The sequence below is a fragment of the Buteo buteo genome, chromosome 29, assembly GCF_964188355.1.
Source record: "Buteo buteo chromosome 29, bButBut1.hap1.1, whole genome shotgun sequence".
Lineage (NCBI taxonomy): Eukaryota > Metazoa > Chordata > Aves > Accipitriformes > Accipitridae > Buteo > Buteo buteo.
The window spans coordinates 243099-264141 of NC_134199.1; the positions used below are offsets into that span (position 1 = coordinate 243099).

At 53.4% G+C, this 21043-nt stretch overlaps 2 protein-coding genes across 4 annotated transcripts; both read left to right on the top strand.

Moving 5' to 3' along the window:
- The first annotated feature begins 1023 nt into the window (after positions 1 to 1023).
- On the top strand, positions 1024 to 9953 carry POLA2 (DNA polymerase alpha 2, accessory subunit). The gene is made up of 18 exons (XM_075059259.1): positions 1024 to 1163; positions 2360 to 2487; positions 2583 to 2668; positions 2891 to 2945; positions 3055 to 3161; positions 3272 to 3465; positions 3570 to 3658; positions 3776 to 3931; positions 4031 to 4093; positions 4183 to 4225; positions 4373 to 4491; positions 5022 to 5060; positions 5320 to 5393; positions 6456 to 6564; positions 7766 to 7872; positions 8199 to 8258; positions 8647 to 8773; positions 9005 to 9953. The coding sequence occupies exons 1-18, from the start codon at positions 1064 to 1066 to the stop codon at positions 9149 to 9151; spliced, it is 1803 nt and encodes a 600-aa protein (XP_074915360.1). The 5' UTR covers positions 1024 to 1063; the 3' UTR covers positions 9152 to 9953.
- A 1020-nt stretch (positions 9954 to 10973) lies between these two features.
- On the top strand, positions 10974 to 19303 carry CDC42EP2 (CDC42 effector protein 2). Of its 3 annotated transcripts, none has more exons than XM_075059261.1 (3): positions 10974 to 11103; positions 17052 to 17871; positions 18024 to 19303. In XM_075059261.1, the coding sequence occupies exon 2, from the start codon at positions 17146 to 17148 to the stop codon at positions 17857 to 17859; it is 714 nt and encodes a 237-aa protein (XP_074915362.1). In that variant the 5' UTR covers positions 10974 to 11103; positions 17052 to 17145; the 3' UTR covers positions 17860 to 17871; positions 18024 to 19303. The 3 variants fall into 3 exon arrangements, with proteins under 3 accessions (XP_074915362.1, XP_074915363.1, XP_074915361.1); XM_075059262.1 differs by lacking the exon at positions 10974 to 11103 and adding an exon at positions 11147 to 11319; XM_075059260.1 differs by lacking the exon at positions 10974 to 11103 and adding an exon at positions 15400 to 15422.
- Positions 19304 to 21043: the final 1740 nt, after the last annotated feature.

The window sequence follows — 21043 nt, forward strand, 5'->3', positions numbered from 1 at the left end:
CCTGCTGGTCCTTTCTCCCCCCTCCAGCTTTGCCTCAGGGCAAATCCCACCAGCCCCCCTCGACCCTCCGGGTGCTGAGGAGCGCTGCCGCTTGACGCAATGCCTTTACCTCTCAGGTGCAAAAAAACCATAGCTAAGGTATGTTTAGGGCTCATATATAGGGTTTTTTATATATATATGTTTTGGGGTGAGGAGGTGTGAGGGGTCCTGCAGGGGCCCTGGGGCCAGAGCTGCCTTGGCTGGGGTGAGTCCTGTCAGGGACCTGAGTGGATCCTGTCAGGGACTGGGGTGGATCCTGTGAAGGATCACGGTGAGTTCTGTCAGGGACCTGAGTGGATCCTGTCAGGGATTGGGGTGAGTCCTGTCAGGGACCAAAGTGGATCCTGTCAGGGATCGGGGTGGATCCTGTGAGGGATCACAGTGAGTCCTGTCAGGGACCCGAGTGGATCCTGTCAGGGATTGGGGTGAGTCCTGTCAGGGACCTGAGTGGATCCTGTCAGGGACCTGAGTGGGTCCTGTCAGGGATTGGGGTGAGTCCTGTCAGAGACCTGAGTGGATCCTGTCAGTGATCGGGGTGGATCCTGTGAGGGATCAGGGTGAGTCCTGTCAGGGACCCGAGTGGAACCTGTCAGGGATCGGGGCGAGTCCTGTCAGAGACCTGAGTGGATCCTGTGAGGGATCAGGGTGAGTCCTGTCAGGGACCGGGGGGTCCCTCGCCGACCGGGGCGGTCTGCCTGGAGCGGGGACGACCCCTCCTCCGGGTTGGGGTCCGGTCCGGTCCGGTCCGGTCCCCGTGAGGCGCCGCTTCCCCCCTCAGCGCTGTGAGGAAACCCCGGGAGGGCGGGAAAATTCCCGCCTTTTCCCGGTGGGGCGGTGGAGGGGGGTGCCGGCCACGCCCCCTCCCCGCCCATCCCTTTCCCGTGGGCTTATTGGCCCTCTACATCGGCATAGCCCCGCCTCTTTCCCCGCGCTCTTTCCTTATAAGGCGCGGTCCCACCCACTTCCCTCCCCGCTGCCGTCAAGCGCGGCGGTGTCGCGCTCGGGCGGGCTTTTCGCCGCCGAGATGGCGGAGCCGGCGCCGGAGCCGGTGTCGGCCGAGGCGGTGCTGCGGGAGCTGGGGCTCTTCGAGCTGCGCTGCCAGGGGGAGGACGTGCCCGCCAGGCGTGAGGGAACCGGGGAATTGGGGGGCGGGGGGGGGCACGGCCCGGGGGTGCTAGTGGGTGGGGGGGGCTGGGGGTGTCAGGGGGGCGGTTCGAGGGGGTTTGGGGTGAGCTGGGGGGGATTGGGGGGTCTGGGGATGTCAGGGGGGTTGTTTGAGGGGGTTTTGGGTGAGCTGGGGGGATTGGGGGGCCTGGGGGTGTCAGAAGGGTTGTTTGAGGGGAGTTTGGGTGGTCTGGGGGTGTTGGGGGTGCGTTTGTGGGGTGTTGGGGGTATTGGGGGGGCTGGGGGTGTCGGGGTGGTTTGAGGGAGGGTTTGGTGTTCTGGGGGTGTCAGAAGGGTCGTTTGAGGGGAGTTTGGGGGGGCTGGGGGTGTTGGGGGTGTGTTTGTGGGGTGTTGGGGGTATTGGGGGGGCTGGGGGTGTCAGGGTGGTTTGAGGGAGGGTTTGGTGTTCTGGGGGTGTCAGAAGGGTCGTTTGAGGGGAGTTTGGGGGGGCTGGGGGTGTTGGGGGGGCTGGGGGTGTCGGGGTGGTTTGAGGGAGGGTTTGGGTGTTCTGGGGGTGTCAGAAGGGTCGTTTGAGGGGAGTTTCGGTGGTCTGGGGGCGTTGGGGGTGTGTTTGTGGGGCGTTGGGTGTTCTGGGGGTATCAGGAGGGCTGTTTGAGGGGAGTTTTGGGTGATCTGGGGGTGTCGGGTGAGGAGTTTGGGGGTGCCAGTGAAAGGGTTTGAGGGGTGTCAGGTGCATTGGGGGTGTTAGTGAAGGTGTTTGGGGGGAGCGGGGGTGTCAGGGGAGGTTTTGGGTGGTTTGGGGGTGTCAGGAGAGATGTGTCTGTGGGTTAGGGTGATTTGGGGGTGTCGGGGTTGTTTGAGGGAGGGGGGTTGGGGTAACTTGGGGGTGTCAGGGGAAGTGTTTGAGGGGGTTTCAGGTGGTTTTGGGGTGTCAGGGGAGGTGTTGGGGGTAGTAGAGGCGTGTTTGGGGGTTGTCGGGTGGTTTGGGGGTCATGGGGGGGGTTGTTATGGGGGTCAGGACTTTGGGAGCTGCCAGATTTTGGGGCGTACAAGGTGAGCTGGGCTTTTTGAGGCTCCAGAGCAGGAGATGGGGAGGAGGAAGGTGTGGGGGGGATGGCAGGAGGCCCACCGGTGGGTTTTGGGGTGCACTGGGTGGGGGGGTCCCCCAACCCCATTAATCCCTCCCTCCCCACAGTGGTGGAGTTGTGCCTGACCCATGAGCTGGACCCGGAGGCGTTGGCCAACGAGCTGTTGGCCTTCGTCACCAGCAAGAACCTCGGCACCCAGCTCTCCACCGATGGCCTCGACGCCTTCGAACACGAGGTGGGGGGGTCTCCCGATATCCCCCCCTCACCCCCAAACCCCCAGGAAAAGAGAGGGGGACACACTCACCCTTCCTCCTCTTCTTCCTCCTCCAGGTCCTCACCAAGCGGAGTAGCAGGTACCACCAGAAAAGGGACAACCACTATGGTGGTCTCCACGACATCTACTCCCTCCAGGAGCTGTATCCCACGGGTTTTGGGGCGATTCTTAAAAAAAATGGGGTGTTAGTGTCCCGTGGGGGGTGCATCCTGCTAACCCTCCCTCAGTGGAACACGTTTGGCCCCTTCTCCGGAAACGAGGCCCCGTTAGCACCAGTTAATGGGAGGAATTCATGGTTTAGGGGGGTGCTGGTGGGTATCCCCCCCAAAATAAGGGTCTTGGGTGCTCCTTAACGAGCCGGCAGCCTTGAAGAGGAAGAAGACGATGAGCTGCTGGACACCTACACCACACCATCCAAGGTGCACGCCAACACCTCAACCAAAACCTACCCCCAAATTAACCATTTTCTGCCTTGAAATCCCTTCACCCCAAAAACATCCCTTTTTTTTTTTTTTTTTTTTTCCACAGGGTTCCCAAAAACGCAGCAATTCCACCCCGGAAAACCCCCGGCCCAAGCGGACCCTCTCCTCCCGCAGCCCCTACGCGCTTTTTTCTCCCAACACCTTCTCCCCAAGGTAAACCGTTGCACCGGGACCGGCACCAGGGCTCGGCAGTGGTGGCACTGGTGCTCGGCGGTGGTGCCGTTGCTGGTTGACACCGTCACCCCCCCTTTTTGTCCCTGCAGCGTCACCCCCTCCCAAAAATACACGGCGCGCAGCAACCGCGGCGAGGTGGTGGCCTCGTTCGGCTCCGTCCAGGGTCCTTCCTGGAGCGGTCGGGGCGGCCGCAGTTGCACCCCAAAACTTTTCGGTTCCCCGGAAGAAAATCTGACAAAAAGCTACAAATACATGTTCCAGAAAGCGCTTGACGTCCGGGAAGGTGATGCCACGACCCTGGGCGGGGATCCCCACCTCGATTTGGCGGTAACCCCGTTTTTGGGGAGGCGTTTTGGGGTACGGATAACGCCTGTGCTTCCTCCGTAGTGCTGTCTTGGAGGATCGAGGAGCTTGGTGACGTCTTGAAGAGCCACCATCACCTGGAGGGCTTTGCCTCGGTGTTGCTCCCGGCGCAGGTGAAGTCCTTGCCCCAACACCCACTTGTGGGGGGAACCTCTTGGTATTTTAGGGCAAAAACTGACTGGGTTGGTGGGTTTTTTTGTTTGTTTGTTTGTTTTGCCGTTCTCCCACAGGAACCGGTGACGGTGCTGGGTCAGATCGGCTGCGACAGCAACGGGAAGCTCAACGCCAAATCGGTGGTGCTGGAAGGTGACCGGGAACACTCCTCGGGCAGACAAGTCCCCCTCGACCTCTCGGAGCTGAAGGAATATTCCCTCTTTCCCGGTCAGGTGCGGTTGCGGTGATTTTTGGGGTATGGGATGGGGGGAGCACCCCAACCTTCCTCACCCAGATTTTGAGCCTGACGCCGTTTTCTCACCCACCTTCAGATCGTGGCACTGGAGGGGACCAACAGCACCGGGAAGAAGATGGTGGCTTCGAAGCTCTACGAGGTGACGGCACGGCGCTGCTGGCGTCCCAGGAACGGGTCTGGGGGTGAAAAAAGGAAGATTTTGAGGCAGTGTTTGTGGTTTATCTGCAGGGGGTGCCCCTTCCCTTCCACACGCCGCCAGAGCCAGCCCCAGGTGAGCCCCGACACTTCCCCTGCCGGCGGCCGCTGTGGTTTAAAGCCAAGATGTGTTAAACCTTCCCCACCGGACCAGGGAAAGGTTTTGGGGTGTCCCCAAAACACCCCTTTTTGTCCCCAAAACCTCCTTTTTTTGTCTCCGCAGAGCAGAGGATGGTGCTGGTGGCCTGCGGACCCTACACCACCTCCGACAGCATCGCCTACGACCCGCTCGCCGACCTCGTCGAGGTGATCATCCGCGACCGCCCCGACGTCTGCGTCCTGGTGAGGGGCTGCAGCAGGGACAGGGTCCCCCCAATCTTGGGGTGGGGGGGCTTGGGGGACCCTGATTTTATTATATCAATCAATTATTTATATTAATTGAAGCAATTATATATTAAAAAACAAGAGGCTGCAGCGTCAAAAAACGTTTGAGGTTTTGAAATCTTGAAAATTGGCATAAAAAATGCTGCTGAGGAGAGAGGTGGCTCGGGCGTGATCCCAAAACATCCGTTTTTCACCCTAAAGTGACAAAAAAGCCCTGTTTTAAGAGCAAATTGTGCTCTTTGAGCATCCCCAGCAGTCAAAGTCTCCCTTCCTGCTCCAAAAGGACCTGCTGCTTTTATCAGTCTCTGTTTTGGGCTCCATTTGGTGGGTTGCAGAATAAAATCTGAGCTTCATTAACAAGAAGTATTACCAAAAATATCTTTTTCTGGGCAGTTTAATGTGTTTAAGTTGGCTCTTGGGGCTGGCGACATGCGCAGGGCTGTCCCCACTTGCGGTTTTCTCTGATTTTTTTCACCGTTTCTTCACAGTTCGGGCCATTCCTGGATGCCAAGCATGAGCAAGTGGAGGTGAGGGGGAATTGGGGGACCCTGGGGTCCCCCCCTTTGTTTCATCCCTCGGTGGGGGGGCTCGGCAGGGCGGTGTAGGGGGCTGATTTTCCCCCAAACTCCTACATCTGCGTGGATTTGGGGTTGATTGATCCATGGTGCTGGACTCTGGAAGGGTGAAGAAGCTGGGGAAGGTGGTGGGAGTGTCCCAGCATCCTCACCCTGCACCCCAAAAGAAGGGGGAATTGTGCAAATCCCATTTTTTTCCCTCAATTCCTAGAACTGCCAGCTCCTGGGGTCCTTCGCTGAGGTCTTCAAGCTCTGCCTGAAGACAATAATTGAAGGCACGAGAAGGTAGGGACGGTAACTGCGTGAAATTATTAGTTTCCACACATAGTTTTTACTTAAAAACTCCTTTTTTTGCACCAAACAGGCTCTGGATGGGGGAGGTTTCCACCAATTCCCATGAGGGAAACTGGTGGCAGAGGGGGGGAAATCATTTGATTTGAGTCAAAAGCCTCGTAACAGCCTCTGAAATGGATTTGAGTTGTGTTTGCCTGCTGCGAGATGTGTTTATAGCAGGATCCTGGCTTTTCTCCTCCACAAAAAAAACAAGGAAAAAGGAACCGGGAACGGTTGGCGGCATTTTTTTTTTTCCCCTCCCTGGTGTCATCCCAGGGCTGGTTGACGGCGCTTCGCCCTTCCCGGCGGTGCGAGGGACGGCGTGAACAAAGAACAAGTGAGGGGGGGTTTTTTGGGTTTTTTTTGTGGGTTTTTTTGGGTAGTTTTTCTTGTGTTTTTTTCTTTCCTGCCGGGCGCTGCCAGCCTTTTTCATCCGCTGCCAGACTCCGGCAGGGACAGGGACGCGCCACTCTCGTCCCTTTCACCATCAACAACCCCGCCTGACGCCGGGTGACCTGCGTCGAGGGGTGGGGGGACACCCCAAAACACCTCTTCACGCCCCTCCAGCATCTCTCTGACCACGGCCTCCACCTCACGGTGTATTCAGAGCCTTTCCTTTATGATTGTTGTTTAAATTAACTAAAAAGTCTGGTTTTAAGTTTTGGGTTTTTTTTTTTAATGCTTCTCTGGTTAGGTGAGGTCCCTGCCCAACAGGGGAAGGCTGTATTCGCAGCCCGATTGTTCCCAGGGGCTTCGATCCCAGAAAAAGCTCACCTTCTCGCAGCCCTTTCCCTTCCCACGGGGTGAAACATCTCTCCTGCAAAAGCTGAGTAGGTTTTTGGGGCGATTTCAGCAGATTTTGGATCCTCTCACTGCCAGAATGCCCCAAAACAGGCTATTTTTGAAGGTGTCCGGCTGTCATTTCTACATGAAATGCTGTTTCCAGGTGTTAATGTTCCTCAGTCCCACCTGTTAATTAATCACCTGGGGGTTTTTCCCTCTTTTTTCTGACAGTGCCGGCTCTCAGCTCGTCTTCGTCCCCTCGCTGCGCGACGTCCACCACGACTACATCTACCCGCAGCCACCGTTCCTCTACCCCGAGCTGCCGAAGGATGACAAACCGGTAACGAACCCCCTGCCCCATCAGCGATTCCGCTTTTTTTTTTTTTTTTTTTACCCCAAAGAAGCCGAATAACGTTGAATTTCCAGGAAAATCCCACTTGTCCTTACAAAAACAAGTTGCTGAGGTTTGAGGTGCAATCTCCCTGGGTTTTTTTCTGGCATCTTTTTCCATCCGGCAGCAGTTTCTTGCGAAAAAATATCTCCTTTGGGAGCAAATACCAGGAAAGCTGTGACTTCCTGGGGGAGAAGGGATTTGGGAGCGGAAATCCAGTGGTCCTCACGCCTTGCTTGTGAGGTCATGGTGTTCCCCAAGATGCTTAAAGAGCAAACAGGGAATTAAATAAACGCAGCGAGACAGTGCCAGCACTGGGAAACCTGCAGCGGTCATGCTGGTGCCATGCAGAGCTCCTTCTTGGCTCTCGCTGTGATCCTATGCTTCTCCCAGCCTTTTGGGGGTTAAAATTCCCTAATTTAACTCCTTCTTTTCCTGGGGAGCAGCTTCTGATGCTCCTGGTAGAAAGTCCAGCACAGCTGCGGCCGTTTTTGGGGTGCATTTTGGCTGTTTAGCATGATTGTGGCACTTTAGGGCTGGTTTAGGGGTGTTTTAGAACTGGTTTAGGAGTGTTTAAGGGAAGCTTAGCATGATTGCAACATTTTAAGGCAGATTTGGGGTATTTTGGGGGTGAGTTTGGGATGTTTTAGGACTGGTTTAGGGGCATTTAAGGAAAGCCCAGCATGACTGCAATGTTTTAGGGCAGGTTTGGGACAATTTAGGGCAGATTTAGGGTATCTGAGGAAAGCCCAGTGTGACTGGAGCATTTGGGGGCAAGTTTAGGGTATTTTTGGGGGTGGGTTTAGGGTGTTTTAGGACTGGTTTAGGGGCATTTAAAGGAAAGCTTAGCATGATTGCAGCATTTTAAGGCAGGTTTGGGGTATTGGGGTGGGTTTGGGGTGTTTTAGGACTGGCTTAGGAGCGTTTAAAGAAAGCTCGGCATAATTGTGACATTTTTAGGGCAAGTTTGGGGCAGTTTAGGGCAGAACTGGGGTATTTGAGGTATGCCCAGTGTGACTGCAGCATTTTGGGGGCAATTAAGGAAAGCTGAGCATGTTGGGGGTGTTTTAGGGCGCCTTGCAGGTGTTTTCGGGTCTGTTTTGCGCTGGTGACAGCGGGGTTGGCATCACCCTCTCCCTCCCCCGGGCAGCGCGTGCACTTCGTGTCAGACCCCTGCACCCTGGACGTCGATGGCGTCGTTTTCGGCCTGACCTCCACCGATCTGCTCTTCCACATGGGTGCTGAGGAGATCAGCAGGTGGGTGCTGGCAGGAAGCCGGGAATTCAGGAAAGCGTCGGAGCGGGGATCTCCCATCGGAGGCCAGATCCAGCCTCAAATTTGCGGGATCTTGGCAGGAAGCCTCGTCCGGGACTCTTGCCTCTCGGTTGTCTCCTCCGGCGGTTTGTTTGTTTCTCTCCCAGCGCATGTGGTGGGGAAACAGAGCTGCCCCCATCCCTCAGTGCCTGGCAGAGGGGTTGTTAATTAGGCAGCGTGCCTAATTAATCAGCACAGCCTGTGAGCTTTTTTTTTTTTTCCTTTTCCTTCCTTTTCTGAACTGTTTTACAGCTCATTTTCTCTTGCAGCTCATCTGGAATCTCGGACAGGTTCACGCGAATCCTCAAGCACATCCTGACGCAGAGGAGGTGAGGGCTTCGTACAAACACCTGGTCGAACCCAGAAAGGGCTTTTTTGTGGCCAAATGAGGGAAATCCTGTACTGGTCTCACCATCTTCCCTTTTAAAGCCTTTCTTTTTTTTTAACCTAAGAAAATGTCCTTTTTGGGCTTTGTAACCCTTTAAGAACAGGATTTGGAGGGTTTTAGCACTGTAAGTCCTCCGGATGGGTGTGTGTCAGCCTTCCTGATAGCTGCCCTCAGAGACAGCAGATATCTGGGGACAGCCAAAAGCAGCAGAAAAAACTCTTTCTAAGCCAAAATTATCTGCTGGTTGCATCCAAGCCTTGTTGCTACAGGCGAAGGCGAGTGTTCCTGGCTGCAGTAACTTTTTTTTTTTCCCCCCCCTGCGCTGGCAGTTACTATCCGCTGTACCCCCCCTCGGAGGAGCTCAACATTGACTATGAGACCTTCTACAGCTACGCCTCGTTACCCGTCACACCGGATGTCCTCATCACCCCGTCAGAGCTGCGGTACTTCGTTAAGGTCAGTCGGCATGCGCACCTGCCAAAATACCCCCCAAACCCCACTATATTTTGACAAATTTGCACAAAACCTGGTGTACAGCACGACTAAAGCACAGCCTCGTGCGGGGCAGTGTAGCTGGCAGGTCGCACGGCGGCGGCTGTAGCTGGGCGGCTGTCGGCATCCGCGTTGGCTGTAACCAGGCAGCTGTCGGCGTCCGGATCCGTGACTATCGCTCTCGTGTTCCCACAGGATGTGCTGGGCTGCGTCTGCATCAATCCCGGCCGGCTGACGAAGGGGCAGGTGGGGGGTACCTACGCCCGCCTGTACATACAGCGGGAGGACGCCACGGGCGAGCGGAAGAGCCCGTGTGTTGCTGCTCAAGTTGTTAAAATCTAAATCGTCGGGACAGAGACTTATTTTTTTCGACCCTTCTTCCACCTGCGACTTAATTCCTTCCTGGAAACAAACGGATGTTAAAATACACTTTGAATTTTGGTTAAACCCCACCCAAAACGCTTGTGTTTGTCCCCGTACCCGAAGCTGCCTTCGCCTGACTCCCTTTCACAAGATGCCAACTTTGCACCGTGCCCCGGTTCCTCCTGGAGCCACCCGGCCGCGGTGGGACTCTGCTCCGTGGATGGGGGCGGAGACTCCATCCTAATAATTGCTAATTAATTGATTAATGCTAAGCACAAGGCAGCAGGAAGCTGGGTTTTGTAGTGGGGTTGGTGGGTTTTTTTCGCAGGTGTGGTTTCAGATGTGCTGGATTAACAGCGATGCGGGCGCAGGGTGATTTGGGGTCGCTCGTTAGCTGGAGTGGGAGGACGCGGACTCCCTGTGTCTTCCTCTCCTGTTCGTTAGGTAAACGAAGATAATCCTCCAGCTGGATTTACCCACAGAAAAGGGGAAATCCTGGTGTGGAAAGGGGAATCTCGGCACACGGTGGGGCCGAAATCCTCCTCTGCCGAGGTGCCGGTGTCCTGAATTCACCTCCTGGGTGAGATCGTTTGGGATGAGCTTCCTCATTATGGGACTCTGAGTTTAATTAGTCCAAGAGCAATTAATTTACAGGTGCCCGGGGGGGGCTGCACCACTGCTTCACCAGTTTCGGTGAAGGATGCCGCAGCTCCTGGCTTGGCTGCGGGCAAAATACCAATGTCGGGTTTGGGTTTGAAATATTTTCCCCCACTTTTTGCCTCAAATTTGCAGCGAGGACGCTGGAAAAATTAATTAAAATCCCTCCCTGCTCCGCTCGGTTCCGGCTCTCCTGGTGTTCATTCCGCTCCAAGGCCGGGCACGGGGAAAGCAAGGTGGAGAAAGGGGTTTTTTTGCCAAAAAAAAGGTAAATCTGATGTGAAGAAAGGGAATGAATTTCGTAACTCCCTGCCGTGGGGTATTTACAGGCGTCGGGAGGCTGGAAAATTACGTTGTTGGTTGGTGCTGAGCCGGTGCACGGCTCCCTTCGTTAATTTTCCACTTAATTACCCGCCTGGCCTTATTACAGACTCTCCGTAAAAGCAGCGTGTTTATCTTCTCTCACCCTTTAAATCCCATGTGGGTGTGAGAGCGTATTTAGGGTAAAAAAGGGGGAAAACAGGGTCTGGGGAGGGAGATCCCCTCACAATTTTTGCGTGTAAGTCTGGCTGGCCAGGATTTGCCCGAAAAGCTGTGGTTTCTCCCCAAATATCAGTGCAAAGCAGCTGGGCAGTGTCGTTGTTGTCTTCTCCAACTGTCACATCTCAGTCTCAGTTCCTCCTCTGATCTTTTGCCGATTTTAGCACTTCTCACCCCAAATAAAAATGCCGGTTTTTCCCAGCATGGGTTAAAGAGGGTTTGGTTTTTTTTCCCCCTGCTTTTTTCAGTTTCCAGATTTTTGGGGTGGTTTTTTTTTCTCCACCTGCTACAGGAGCAGAGGAGCAAAACCCCATTATTTTTCCCCATTTTTGGCTTTGAAGTTCCTTGTCCAGCCTCAGTTTCCCCTCCTAAAAACACTGGTTTTGGTTAGAACACAAGCAGGACAAGCTGGGTGCTGTCGGGGGTGGTCAGGTTGATTCAAACACATCAGGACTGAAGCAGCCAGCATCTCGTTTGCCTCTTAATTAGATGATCCTTGAGGACGAGGCTAATTTGGGATTTAAACGAGTGACAGCTCCAGCATTACAAGTTGGCCAAGGATTTGGGGGGGGGGTGGGGGGAGGCAGATTTTTCCAGCTTTATTTTTCTTTCCCCAGGGATTTTTCTAACAGAGCTGCATCGCTGCGTCTTCCCGCGGTGGAGCGGGGAAATCGAGGCACGATGGCGTTCCTGCCCACCGTGGGAAACGCGAAGCCATCCGGCTCTTCATCCCGGTGAGAAGTGAACGCCGTCGTTCCGTGTTTTGGGAAGGGGGGGGAGGAAGAAAAAAAAAAAGAGCCCCCCCCCTGGAAGGGGAAAGCGAGGCCCCGTGCCGGGGTGGGGCTTGCACGTTGGCTCGGTGCCGGCTGCGCCGACGCTCCGGCATTGGGAGGAAGGGAACAGCCGCGGTTGGCTCTGGCTCAGCCGCCAGACCAGGAGGAAGACGCGCGGTGAGTATTGGCCGCGACCCTGGTCTTGTTTTCCGGTGAGATCCCCCCGACCCCGGTTGCCGTCCCCGCTCCGGGTCACCGGTGTCGGCATCGGGTGTAGCCGTAGGGTGACGGTGGGGGACACGGCGGTAAATCTGGGAGCTGGGCGGGGGGGATTCGGTCTCTCTTCCCGGCAACTCACGGCACCGGTTTGCAAATCCCTACCGCTGCGAGCGGTCAGGCCCTGCGTCGGGATGCTGAGGACGAGGTGGGGGGGGGCAGTTCTTTTTCGTGCCATTAAGGATGTTTTTGTGTCCCCGTCACATCCCTGATCCCCAATTTAAAGGGCGGGGGGGATGATTCCATCCTTTTTTCCAGGAAAAAAAGACCGGATCCCTTCCCCTGCGCCCCCCGCCCCCACCTTTTTGCCCCCCTCCCCGGTTCTCCGCAGCCACCTCTTAATTTTAGCCCCCAGCTGCGAGGTTTCTGCCTGTCCCGGGCTTAAATTAGCTGACAGATCCCCAAAATAGATGGCGTGCTTTCGGGGAGGGAGGCCGGATCCTGCTCTGGGAATTTTTTTTTGGGGTAGACTTTTTTTTTTCAGTGCAAACAGGGAATTCACGGATTTGGGGATTTTTAAATTCACATTTCAAGGAGTTGCCTGGCTAGCTGGAACGGACTCCGACCCCATCACGGGGAAAGAGGAGCGACCTGTGCCCTCATCCCACCCCGAATGCCTGCGCCACGATCCCCACCCGGGAATTCCCGGCGCTCCCCCGGCATCGGGTGGGGCTCGGCCGGGAGGAGCAGCACTAAAGAGCTGTTTTCCCTGGTTTTAAGGCCTTTTTCCGCCCCCCACCCCCCGCCAACTTCTCAGCTTTGGTTTGTCGCCGCTGCAGTGGGGCGCATGACACGCAGCCGGGGAAACTGAGGCACGGGAGGGGTTCAGCTACGGTTGAGGCCGCCGCGTTTTCCTACCGTGCACTGGCGTTTACTCATCCTCAAGCTTTCCACCTTGGATTTTCCTTATCGGTGAAAATCTCTCCCTGATATCGGTCTTTTCCTGGTCCTGGGGAAAAAACCCGGGAGCGTTTGATGATGCGGCTGTTAGGAGGAGACGGCCGGCGCTGCCGTGTCCCGCACACACCTTGCCGCGGTGTTCCTCGGCACAGAGACCTCACCAGCAGCGCTTCCCTCCCCGCTTGCCCATCCGGTGCGCACCCTTTATCCGGATTCAGCGCCGGATGCTCGAGGTAGGACAGCGACGGCACCGCGATCCTCGGAGAGAAATTAATTCCCCATTTTAACCGATTTCAGCTTCTGTGATAACCAGGATGATCTCGGATAAATCCTTCCCCATGGATTGATGCTGGCTGCTGGGGTATCACCCCACAGGCTTTTGGCGTTGCTCCAAAACATCCTTATTCCCTAAAAAAATCTGTAATCCCCATCCCGAAGTGTCGCTATTCCCCAAAGGGTCCTTTTTTCGCACCCCGGTGCTCTTCCAGCTCAGGGACCATGGGAAAAGGGGGGGCGTTTTCATCTCCCACGTGAATATCCCTTCCTCTGTGGGGGATACAAGGGCAAAACCTCTTTCTAGGTGCAAATTTTTAGGTGAGGATTTTCCCTGGGCACCGATAAAAGGTGCAGAAAGGGTCAAGAGGAGGAAAGATGGAACTGGCTTCATTTTCCGCGGCGGTTGCTCACTCACTTGATTTCTGCACCTTCAAGTGGGAAAATGAGTTTAAGCCGCCGTCATTTAATCACTATTTTTGCGGGATCTTGATAAAATAGTTTGCAGAGACGCCGGGGTAGGAAAATTGCTGCTCTGTGAGTAACCGGGGGGCTGAGGAAACGCCAGGTCTTTACGTAATGAAGCATAAAATGCTGAAAATGGGTGGAAAGGAAACAAATTTTCAGGTAGCAAAGTCTAAATTGCTGAAAACTGACAGAAAAAGAAACAAATTTTCACGTCCTGAAGCCTAAGTTGCTGAAAGTGGACAAAAAAGAAACAAAACGTTTGTGTCCCAAAGTCTACATTGCTGAAAATGGGCAGAAAAGAAACAGATTTTCATGTAGTGAGGCATAAACTGCTGGAAACCAGCAGAAAGGAAACAAATTTTTGTGTATCAAAGCCTAAATTGCTGAAAATGGGCAAAAAAGAAACGAAATTTTCACGTAGCAAAGCCTAAATGTCTGAAAACGGGCCAAAAAGAAACAAATTTTTTTGTGAACCAAAGCCTAAACTGCCAAAAACAGGTGGAAAAGAAACAAGATTTCATGTACTGAAGCCCAAATTGATGAAAACAGGCAAAAAAAGAAACAAATTTTACTCTGTAGGAAATATTACTTCCATAAAGCAGGGAAAGGGGCGAATATCCCAGAGGTGGATGTCAGCAGAGATGGTCGGAGGGATGTTATATCTCATGCCTCAGGCTTTCAGCTGATTTCTTAACGACGAGAAGCTAAAACGAAGCCTAACGTGGGGCGCAGGTTGAGTTTAAGTCCTCGGATCTTCTCTTGAAGCACCTCCCGCTTTTATCCTGCCACAAAACATCTAATTTTCCCCATTTCTCTCTTTACCGACAGCCACGAGTCTCGTTGCACGGGACACTTGGATTATTCTTGGGTTTTAACGAGTTTTTAGAGATGGTTCTGTCATGAAATGCTAATTAGCAGCAGCATGGTAAATCACCATCCCCCCTCAACTGAACCACAGTGCTAATGGGGTACGTCTCGTCACGCAGTGTTAGTTGGGAAGCGGAAAACTTTTGGTTAAAGACTTAAATCACCGGGGGATGCACCCGGCGGGCTGGGAAGAGGCACCTGCGGCAGCTTGGCTGACAGGGGGATGCACCGCGCGGATGAACGCTGGTGAAAACACCTGTAAATAAGTTATCGCGGGTTTTATTCTGGTTTTGCTCCCTTTCCGACTTGTTTTCCACCTGTTTTGCATCACTACAGCAGGGAATCGGGTGCAGTGGTAACGCTCCCATCTTTTGAGCAGGTTTACTTGATTGCCAGTGCAGGAAAATGCTGGGAAAAGGGATTTTAAGGATTTCTCTGATCAAAAAAATCCCTATTCCCCGTGCTTTCGGGGCCCACTGACCCTTTCCCAGGCTGCGCTGGCAGCAAATCCCCTTTTTTAAGGTCTTTTCTTTCTCCCCGCGCACAAAGGGAAAGGGCGCTACCCGCAGCCCTGAACTTTCCCAGCGTTCACCCGGCCCCGGGAGCTCGCTTCGGCGCTCGCGGCGATCACAGGCGGCCTTTGTCCCAGCCCAGTGGGGTGCTGGGTTTTCAGCCGGAGCCCAGACTGGGGAAAAGGAGGATGGAGCGGGGGAGAAATTGGGGTGAGGGAGAGCGATTTCTGTGAAGAAGTTGAACCGAAGCTCCTGTGCTGTCCAGGAGGGGGAACAATCCTTGTTGTGGTGGTGGTCTCCCCCCCGGTGCACGCTCGTCTCCATCAGCATCATCCCACATCCTAACCTGAAAATATTAAATATTTCTGACTGACGAGAGGCTTTTTCTCCTACAAATCCACTTCTTTTTTTTTTTTTTTTTTCCCCCCTAATGCTTTCAGTGCTTTTTCGCAGCTAACCCACGACTGTGGGTTCCTCAGCGTGGCACCGGGGAAGCTGACTGAGCAAGGGCGCCTTGTGGCCACGCATCCGACAGGCGTTTCGGGAAGCACCGGTGCTCCTCCGAATCCAGATCTCCATGAAGAAGCGCTTCCCTCGGTCCCCCTCTCTGCGTCCAGCATCGGCTCCGCCGTCATCCTCTCGCCCCCTCTTCCCCGATGTCCTCACGGCGCCTGTATTTCACGCGAGCGGCGCAGCCGCCGCTTCTGCAGGCTGTCATTACGCCACCCGCTTTAATCCGCCCGGGATTAACGAAGCCGAATTCTGCATCGTCAGGATTTTTCCCTGGCCGGAGCCGCCGGGAACGGGCTTACCGGTGACCGCGTTCCTCCCAGGGCCGCGTTCCTGATGCTGACGGCATCGTCGGCATCTCGTCCGTGCTTCGTTTCGAGCTGTTTGGGGTGATCTTCTGCCGCTCCATCTCCTCTCCCCCACGCTGCTGTCAACCCAACGTGACCTCGGGAGCGTCTCCGGCTGTAGCGGCGCGTACGTGGGTCTCCGTTCGCAGGCGGGGAGATGTAACTGTGGTGTTTGGCACCAAGATGAGGCAATTGCGGGGGGGAAATGGGAATAAAGTGAGCAGCGTAGACAGGGTGAGACCACAGATGTGGTTTCGGCAGTGCTTTCTACCAATAACGGTGCATCAGGTGGTTGAAGGTGAACACGGGATTTTCCATCCCTCTGTGTATTATTATTATATTTTTAAGGACAAATTCAAGGGGCAGTGGTCAGGTGTGGTTCGGGGAAGGGACAGGACGATCCGGCAGCCCTCTGCAGTCTCGGTGGGACCGTGCCGCCTCGAAACCCCAGCGCTCGAAATCCCAGAGCCAACACCCACCGACTGACGCGGTGTTTAACAGCGCCGAGCGCGCGGCTCCTGCTGTAATTGAAACGCCAGCCCTCGGGGAGGTCACCCCGCTCCATTCATCCGGCGTCGGCTGCAGACTGGTTTTTGCTGGCTCTTTGGCACCGGCCGGGGCGGGTTTCGGCCGGAGAAAAGCGCCTGACATGGTTACTGGGGCTGTAAAACACAAGGGGAACGACTGTTTCCCAGCTGGGCTTTGCGTTGTGGTTTTCCCATCAGCCGCCACCGATGAACAATTGGGGAATTGCTTGTGACCTCTTGCCGGGACAGTTCGGGGGTTGATTTGAGGAACAGGGCTCAGCCGTGGTGGTTTCACTGTTGGGTCTCGCTTTCCAAATGGGGACGTACCAGGAGGTGTGTTACAAACAGTGTAAAACGGGCTGGAAGCGGTTACGGGCGGTTGTTTTAGCGGCGGTGGGGCGCAGCGCCGGACAAACCTGTCTCTAAATGACTTAAACTCTGTTTTGTACTTGTAGTCAACAGCAGATCAGATGCGGTTTTACAGAAACGTGGAGAGATGGGATTTTTTTTTTTCCCCAGAAAATTAGTGATAAAGGCTAAATCTCCAGACCCTTCACATGCTGATTTTAAAAAGTAATGCGCAGGTGGCCTGAAACCCATTTCATCCCTTTTTCTGTCCCACCAAGGGATCTCCCAAGGTTGTGCATAATGCTATTATCACCAAAATTTCCCATTTTTACTTTCTTCCTCCCTACAGCTGAAAAATCAGGCCTAGAACTGAATGCGTAAACTGTCAAGAGCTGAATGAATATGACTAAAACAGGAAAAAAAACAACTTCCTTCCCCCTCCTGCCTTAATCTCTATTATCTTTTATTTTAGCTCGTCGTTGGGTGGGGCTGGATTATGCACGGCCAAGAGGAGAGAGAACTGAAATGTTCTGGGCTAGAAAAGCCATTTTCCAATGCTGTGCTCTCCCAACCTTTAACTCCGGACCCCGATTCCCCCGTAAAGATGCAAATCCTCTTGGATTTCCTGCTCTGACCCTGTTCCTGATTTTTCTCCCACTCGAAACCAATCTTGAGGAGAGGCCCCGTGTGCCTGGATTTAATTACCTGGGTTGTTTTGTTATCGATAACGCAGCCAACAAATTTTAGATAGAGAACCAGAGAAAGTCTGGAATTAATTTCCTGGGACGTGTTGACGTTGAGGATCTCCATCCTACATGCTATAACTTGCTTTTAAGCACTTTTCCTTTTTTTTCTTTTTTTTTTTTTTTTTAATTCTGCAGATTATTTTTAAAGCCCGCGTTGCTGAGGTCTAGGAAGACAACCATCTCTTGAGTTGGCTGGACTTGGCGTGGAAGAGCTTTGCTCCTCGGTGAGATGTCCACCAAGGTGCCGATCTACCTGAAGAGGGGCAGCAGGAAGGGGAAGAAGGAGAAGCTCCGCGACATCCTCTCCTCCGACATGATCAGCCCGCCCTTGGGGGACTTCAGGCACACGATTCACATCGGCAGCGGCGGGGAGAGCGACATGTTTGGGGACATCTCCTTCCTTCAGGGCAAGTTTCATCTCCTCCCCAGGACCGAAGGCAGCTTCGACTCCGACAAGGACAGCCCCGACGCGGCGCCGTTCGAATTCTCCAGGACGGCCACCATTTCCGGATGCGAGCAGCCATCCTTGGAGACTTCATCTCCCCTCCTCAAAAACGCCATCTCCTTGCCTGTCATCGGGGGGCCGCAGGCCTTGACGCTGCCCTCGGCGCAAGCCCCGCCAAAACCGCCGCGGTTACACCTCGATGACAAAGCTCCGTCGGCACGAAGCTGGGAAGGTGGGGAGGAGAACGGCGAGGGCAGAAACGCTGCCCCGCTGCCGCATCCCTGCGCCTCGCATTTCACCGCCCCGACGAACGGCTTTGCCGAGGAGAAGGGCAACACCGAGCCGTCCTTCCTCTCCCATGCCGGCTCCCTCCTTTCCCTCCACGTGGATTTGGGGCCGTCCATCTTGGAGGATGTCCTGCAAGTGATGGAGAAACACCAAGCAGAGAGAGTGGGTGGATCTATACAGGATTCGGGCAGGCAGGAAATCTTGACGTGAAGACGACTCAAGGTAAAGACATTGATAAGTGGATTATTATTATTATTATTTGGGGGGGTTTATTTTCTTTCAATTTCTTAAATTACGGCTCAAACTCCCAAGTTTGACTCCATGCACCTTCCCTAATCGGTGCGCTGACAGTGATGTGTCGTTTCCTCTCGCAGAGCCCGTCATGCAAACGGGATGTGAGCGTTTATCCTCGGCGCCGCTCCCCGCAGACCTCCGGCTATTTCCTCAGCACGGGGAGAAAAAAAAACCAACACCCTACGAAGCCAAGACGAAACAGGCAGCGCTCGCTGCCGGATTAAATCGCCGCTTGCCTGTATCAACTTCACCTTTAGCAACGGATCGAACCGTAGGACTGCGCCGACTGGTAGAAAATAAGACACCGCGCCGTTATAAATGTTTGTTGTACTGGACGGGATGAAACAGCGACGGTTGAATTCCCAGATGTCTCGTTCGGGAGGATTTTTGGGGGTTTGGGGTTTTTTTTTGGTTTTGGTTTTTTTTTTTTTGCTTGAAGAGGGGCTGCGGTTTGCACTCAGTCGAGGCGAGGGTGTGACACTCACTGTCTGCCAACCACCTGACTCATCAAGGTGATGTCAAATGTCAGCCTTCGACTTAATTTTCTTTTGAGATCCCACAAATTGGTAAATCTAGCGGTTACATGGCAAAAGGTTGCATCGGGCTTTAACGTTGCGCCACCTCTAAGGAGAAGCTAAAAGCTCTCTGCGGAGAAGCTAAAAAACCCCTCTCGGGCTGTATTTTAGCAACTCAATCCGTGGCTGGAGCTTGGGGTTGGAATTTGAAGTCGTAAATAAGATGAAAAAAAACAACAACAACAAAAAAAAAAAGCTAAGTGAAGGGTGAGTGACCACCCGGCCAGATTCCTGCATGATGGGGTGAAATTCATTCTCCCGAAAGACGCCGTCTCCATCAATCGCAGATTGTTTGGATGGACAGAGAAACGAGGGGGTGAAACGCTTCGGCATGCAGAAAGGAATGCGAATCCCTTCTACTTTTTAAAAAATAATAATTAAAAAAAAAAAAAAAATCACTGGAAATGCCAATTCTGCTGACGTTGGGGCGAAAGACCTTACCGCCCAGCTGCGAGGGCTTTCTTTCATTCTCTTTCCCGGTCTCTGAATCGAGGACAAGAGAAGCCTGTTGGACTCAGTAACGGTGTAAGAGCGAGCGAGACCTCGTTTCCTAGAGGCCGTCATTAATTAACTGCATCATTTTTAACTGTTTCTGGTAATTTTAGCCCACAATGAGGCTGGGAGTCCCCCCTAGTAAGGAACTAAGGCACCTCTTGAAGAGCACACTGACTGTTTGCTGGCTTGCTGGAGCCTGACTGTGTATTTCTTTACATCATTGATTGCTGTTTCTTACAGGTATCGTTAAATAACGAGTCATTAGATTAATGAGCTCGTAGCTCATCACCACACAATTGTGTCCTGGCTCTTGCTTACTCTCACTCATCTGTGTTGGGCGGGGCACTCTCGCTGTAAGACCAAAACACTGTTTTGGTGGAAACACCAAAAATTTGGGCTTAAACTGCTTTTTCAAGCCTTCAGCCTGCAAAATAATTAAGAAAATGAGGTTAATTGAGCTTGGTCCAGGCAGCTGCTGAGTTTAATTTCTATTTGATTTTATGCTGGTAAGGTTCAACCCTCACCTGGTCTAAACTGATGGCACTTCCTCCGAATGACACCCATCCACATGGCGGTGACTTATTTTTATTCATTTTAGGATTTTTCTTACCAGAAATAATTCCAGTGATGGGATGGGCGCGTTTTAGAGCATCATTTGTAATTAATTTACCCTGGTGACAACATACTTTGATGGGAGATGTGGCTTTGTTTCCCAATCCCCTCTCCTTGCTAACATGCCGCAGCTACTTTTTGGTCAATTTGAAGGAAAAAAGCCCGGAATGGATTGTTTTGGGCAGCTTTCAGAATGCTTTGGCGTTGGTTGGGGTTTTTTTTTGTGGCCCAACACCTTTGTGCAGAGTGGGGTGGGTTGTGACAACACAGAGGTGCTTGTTTTCCTGGATTTCACCTTCATTAGTGAATTAAAGAGAGCCAGGGCTGAAGATGTTTGAGTTTGCCCCCCCACCTCTGCCTAATTACCATCAGCAATTACAAAACAATCGCTGCCGGATCTGGGCAACGTTGGGCAGCAGCTTCCCCACATTTCGAAGTAATGCCGTGGAGGTAACGGCTAAGATCCCCTTTTCTCCCCATTTTTGCTCCTTCCACTTGTTCCAAGCTGGGGGATGGATTTTGGGGTGTTAACGGCTTTAATTTGGCACCTCACTCACTCTTGACAGCTCCCGCCTGCATCCGAGCGGATCCGTCCCTCCCCCATCATCCTGCACTGCTCCGGTGCCGGAATTACGGCGCCTTCCCAAGGCGACAGCTCAACTCTGGTATCTGGAAGAGAAATGGGAGCTGCTCTTACAAGGGGCTAAATGGAAAGGATGCCTTAATTTGCTGGATTTTGCTGGTGGTCTACTGTGAAAAGGTGATGCTCCTTGTCTGCAACACACCTCCTCCTTCACCTTTGCCTGCTGCTGCCCTCTCTTACCCACCTCTCAGACTATATTTGATCCAAACCCCCTGAAATTATCCCAATCATATTTTTTCCCATTTTTCTGGGCATAATTTCATCTCCTTAGCTGCAAAAAAACCCCATTTCTTTAATTAATTTTTAGCTATTAGCAATAAAATAATTTGGGATTCCCCCTGCCCAGGGGTTTCTGTACAGGATGGGGGCTTCCTCCACTCCCTCAGTTTGGTCCCTAATTAATCATTCCTCAAATTGCCGATTTATGCAAACAGCTGTTGCTAAACCCTGGGGTTTTTTTACTCTGTTCTAAGAAGCATGAGTCACTTGGGCAGGAACGCTGTTCCCTGCTGTGACTCAGCCGGCATGTGCCGCACAACCCCTTTCCCCCTCGCTTTCTCAGGGAGGCTTAAGGCAGAATAAGTCAACGAGAGGTTTGATTAATTCCAGGGCGGGCAACGGGAATACACAAGCAGACGGTTTGGGGGGTACAGGCGGATGCTCGGCTGTTGGCAGTCCTACCTACCCCGCAACTCCCTCGTTATCCCAAGATTTCCGGGCAGCGGATTAACGACGCAATAAACTTGGCAAACGCCTACGCCGACATTTGCTGTTT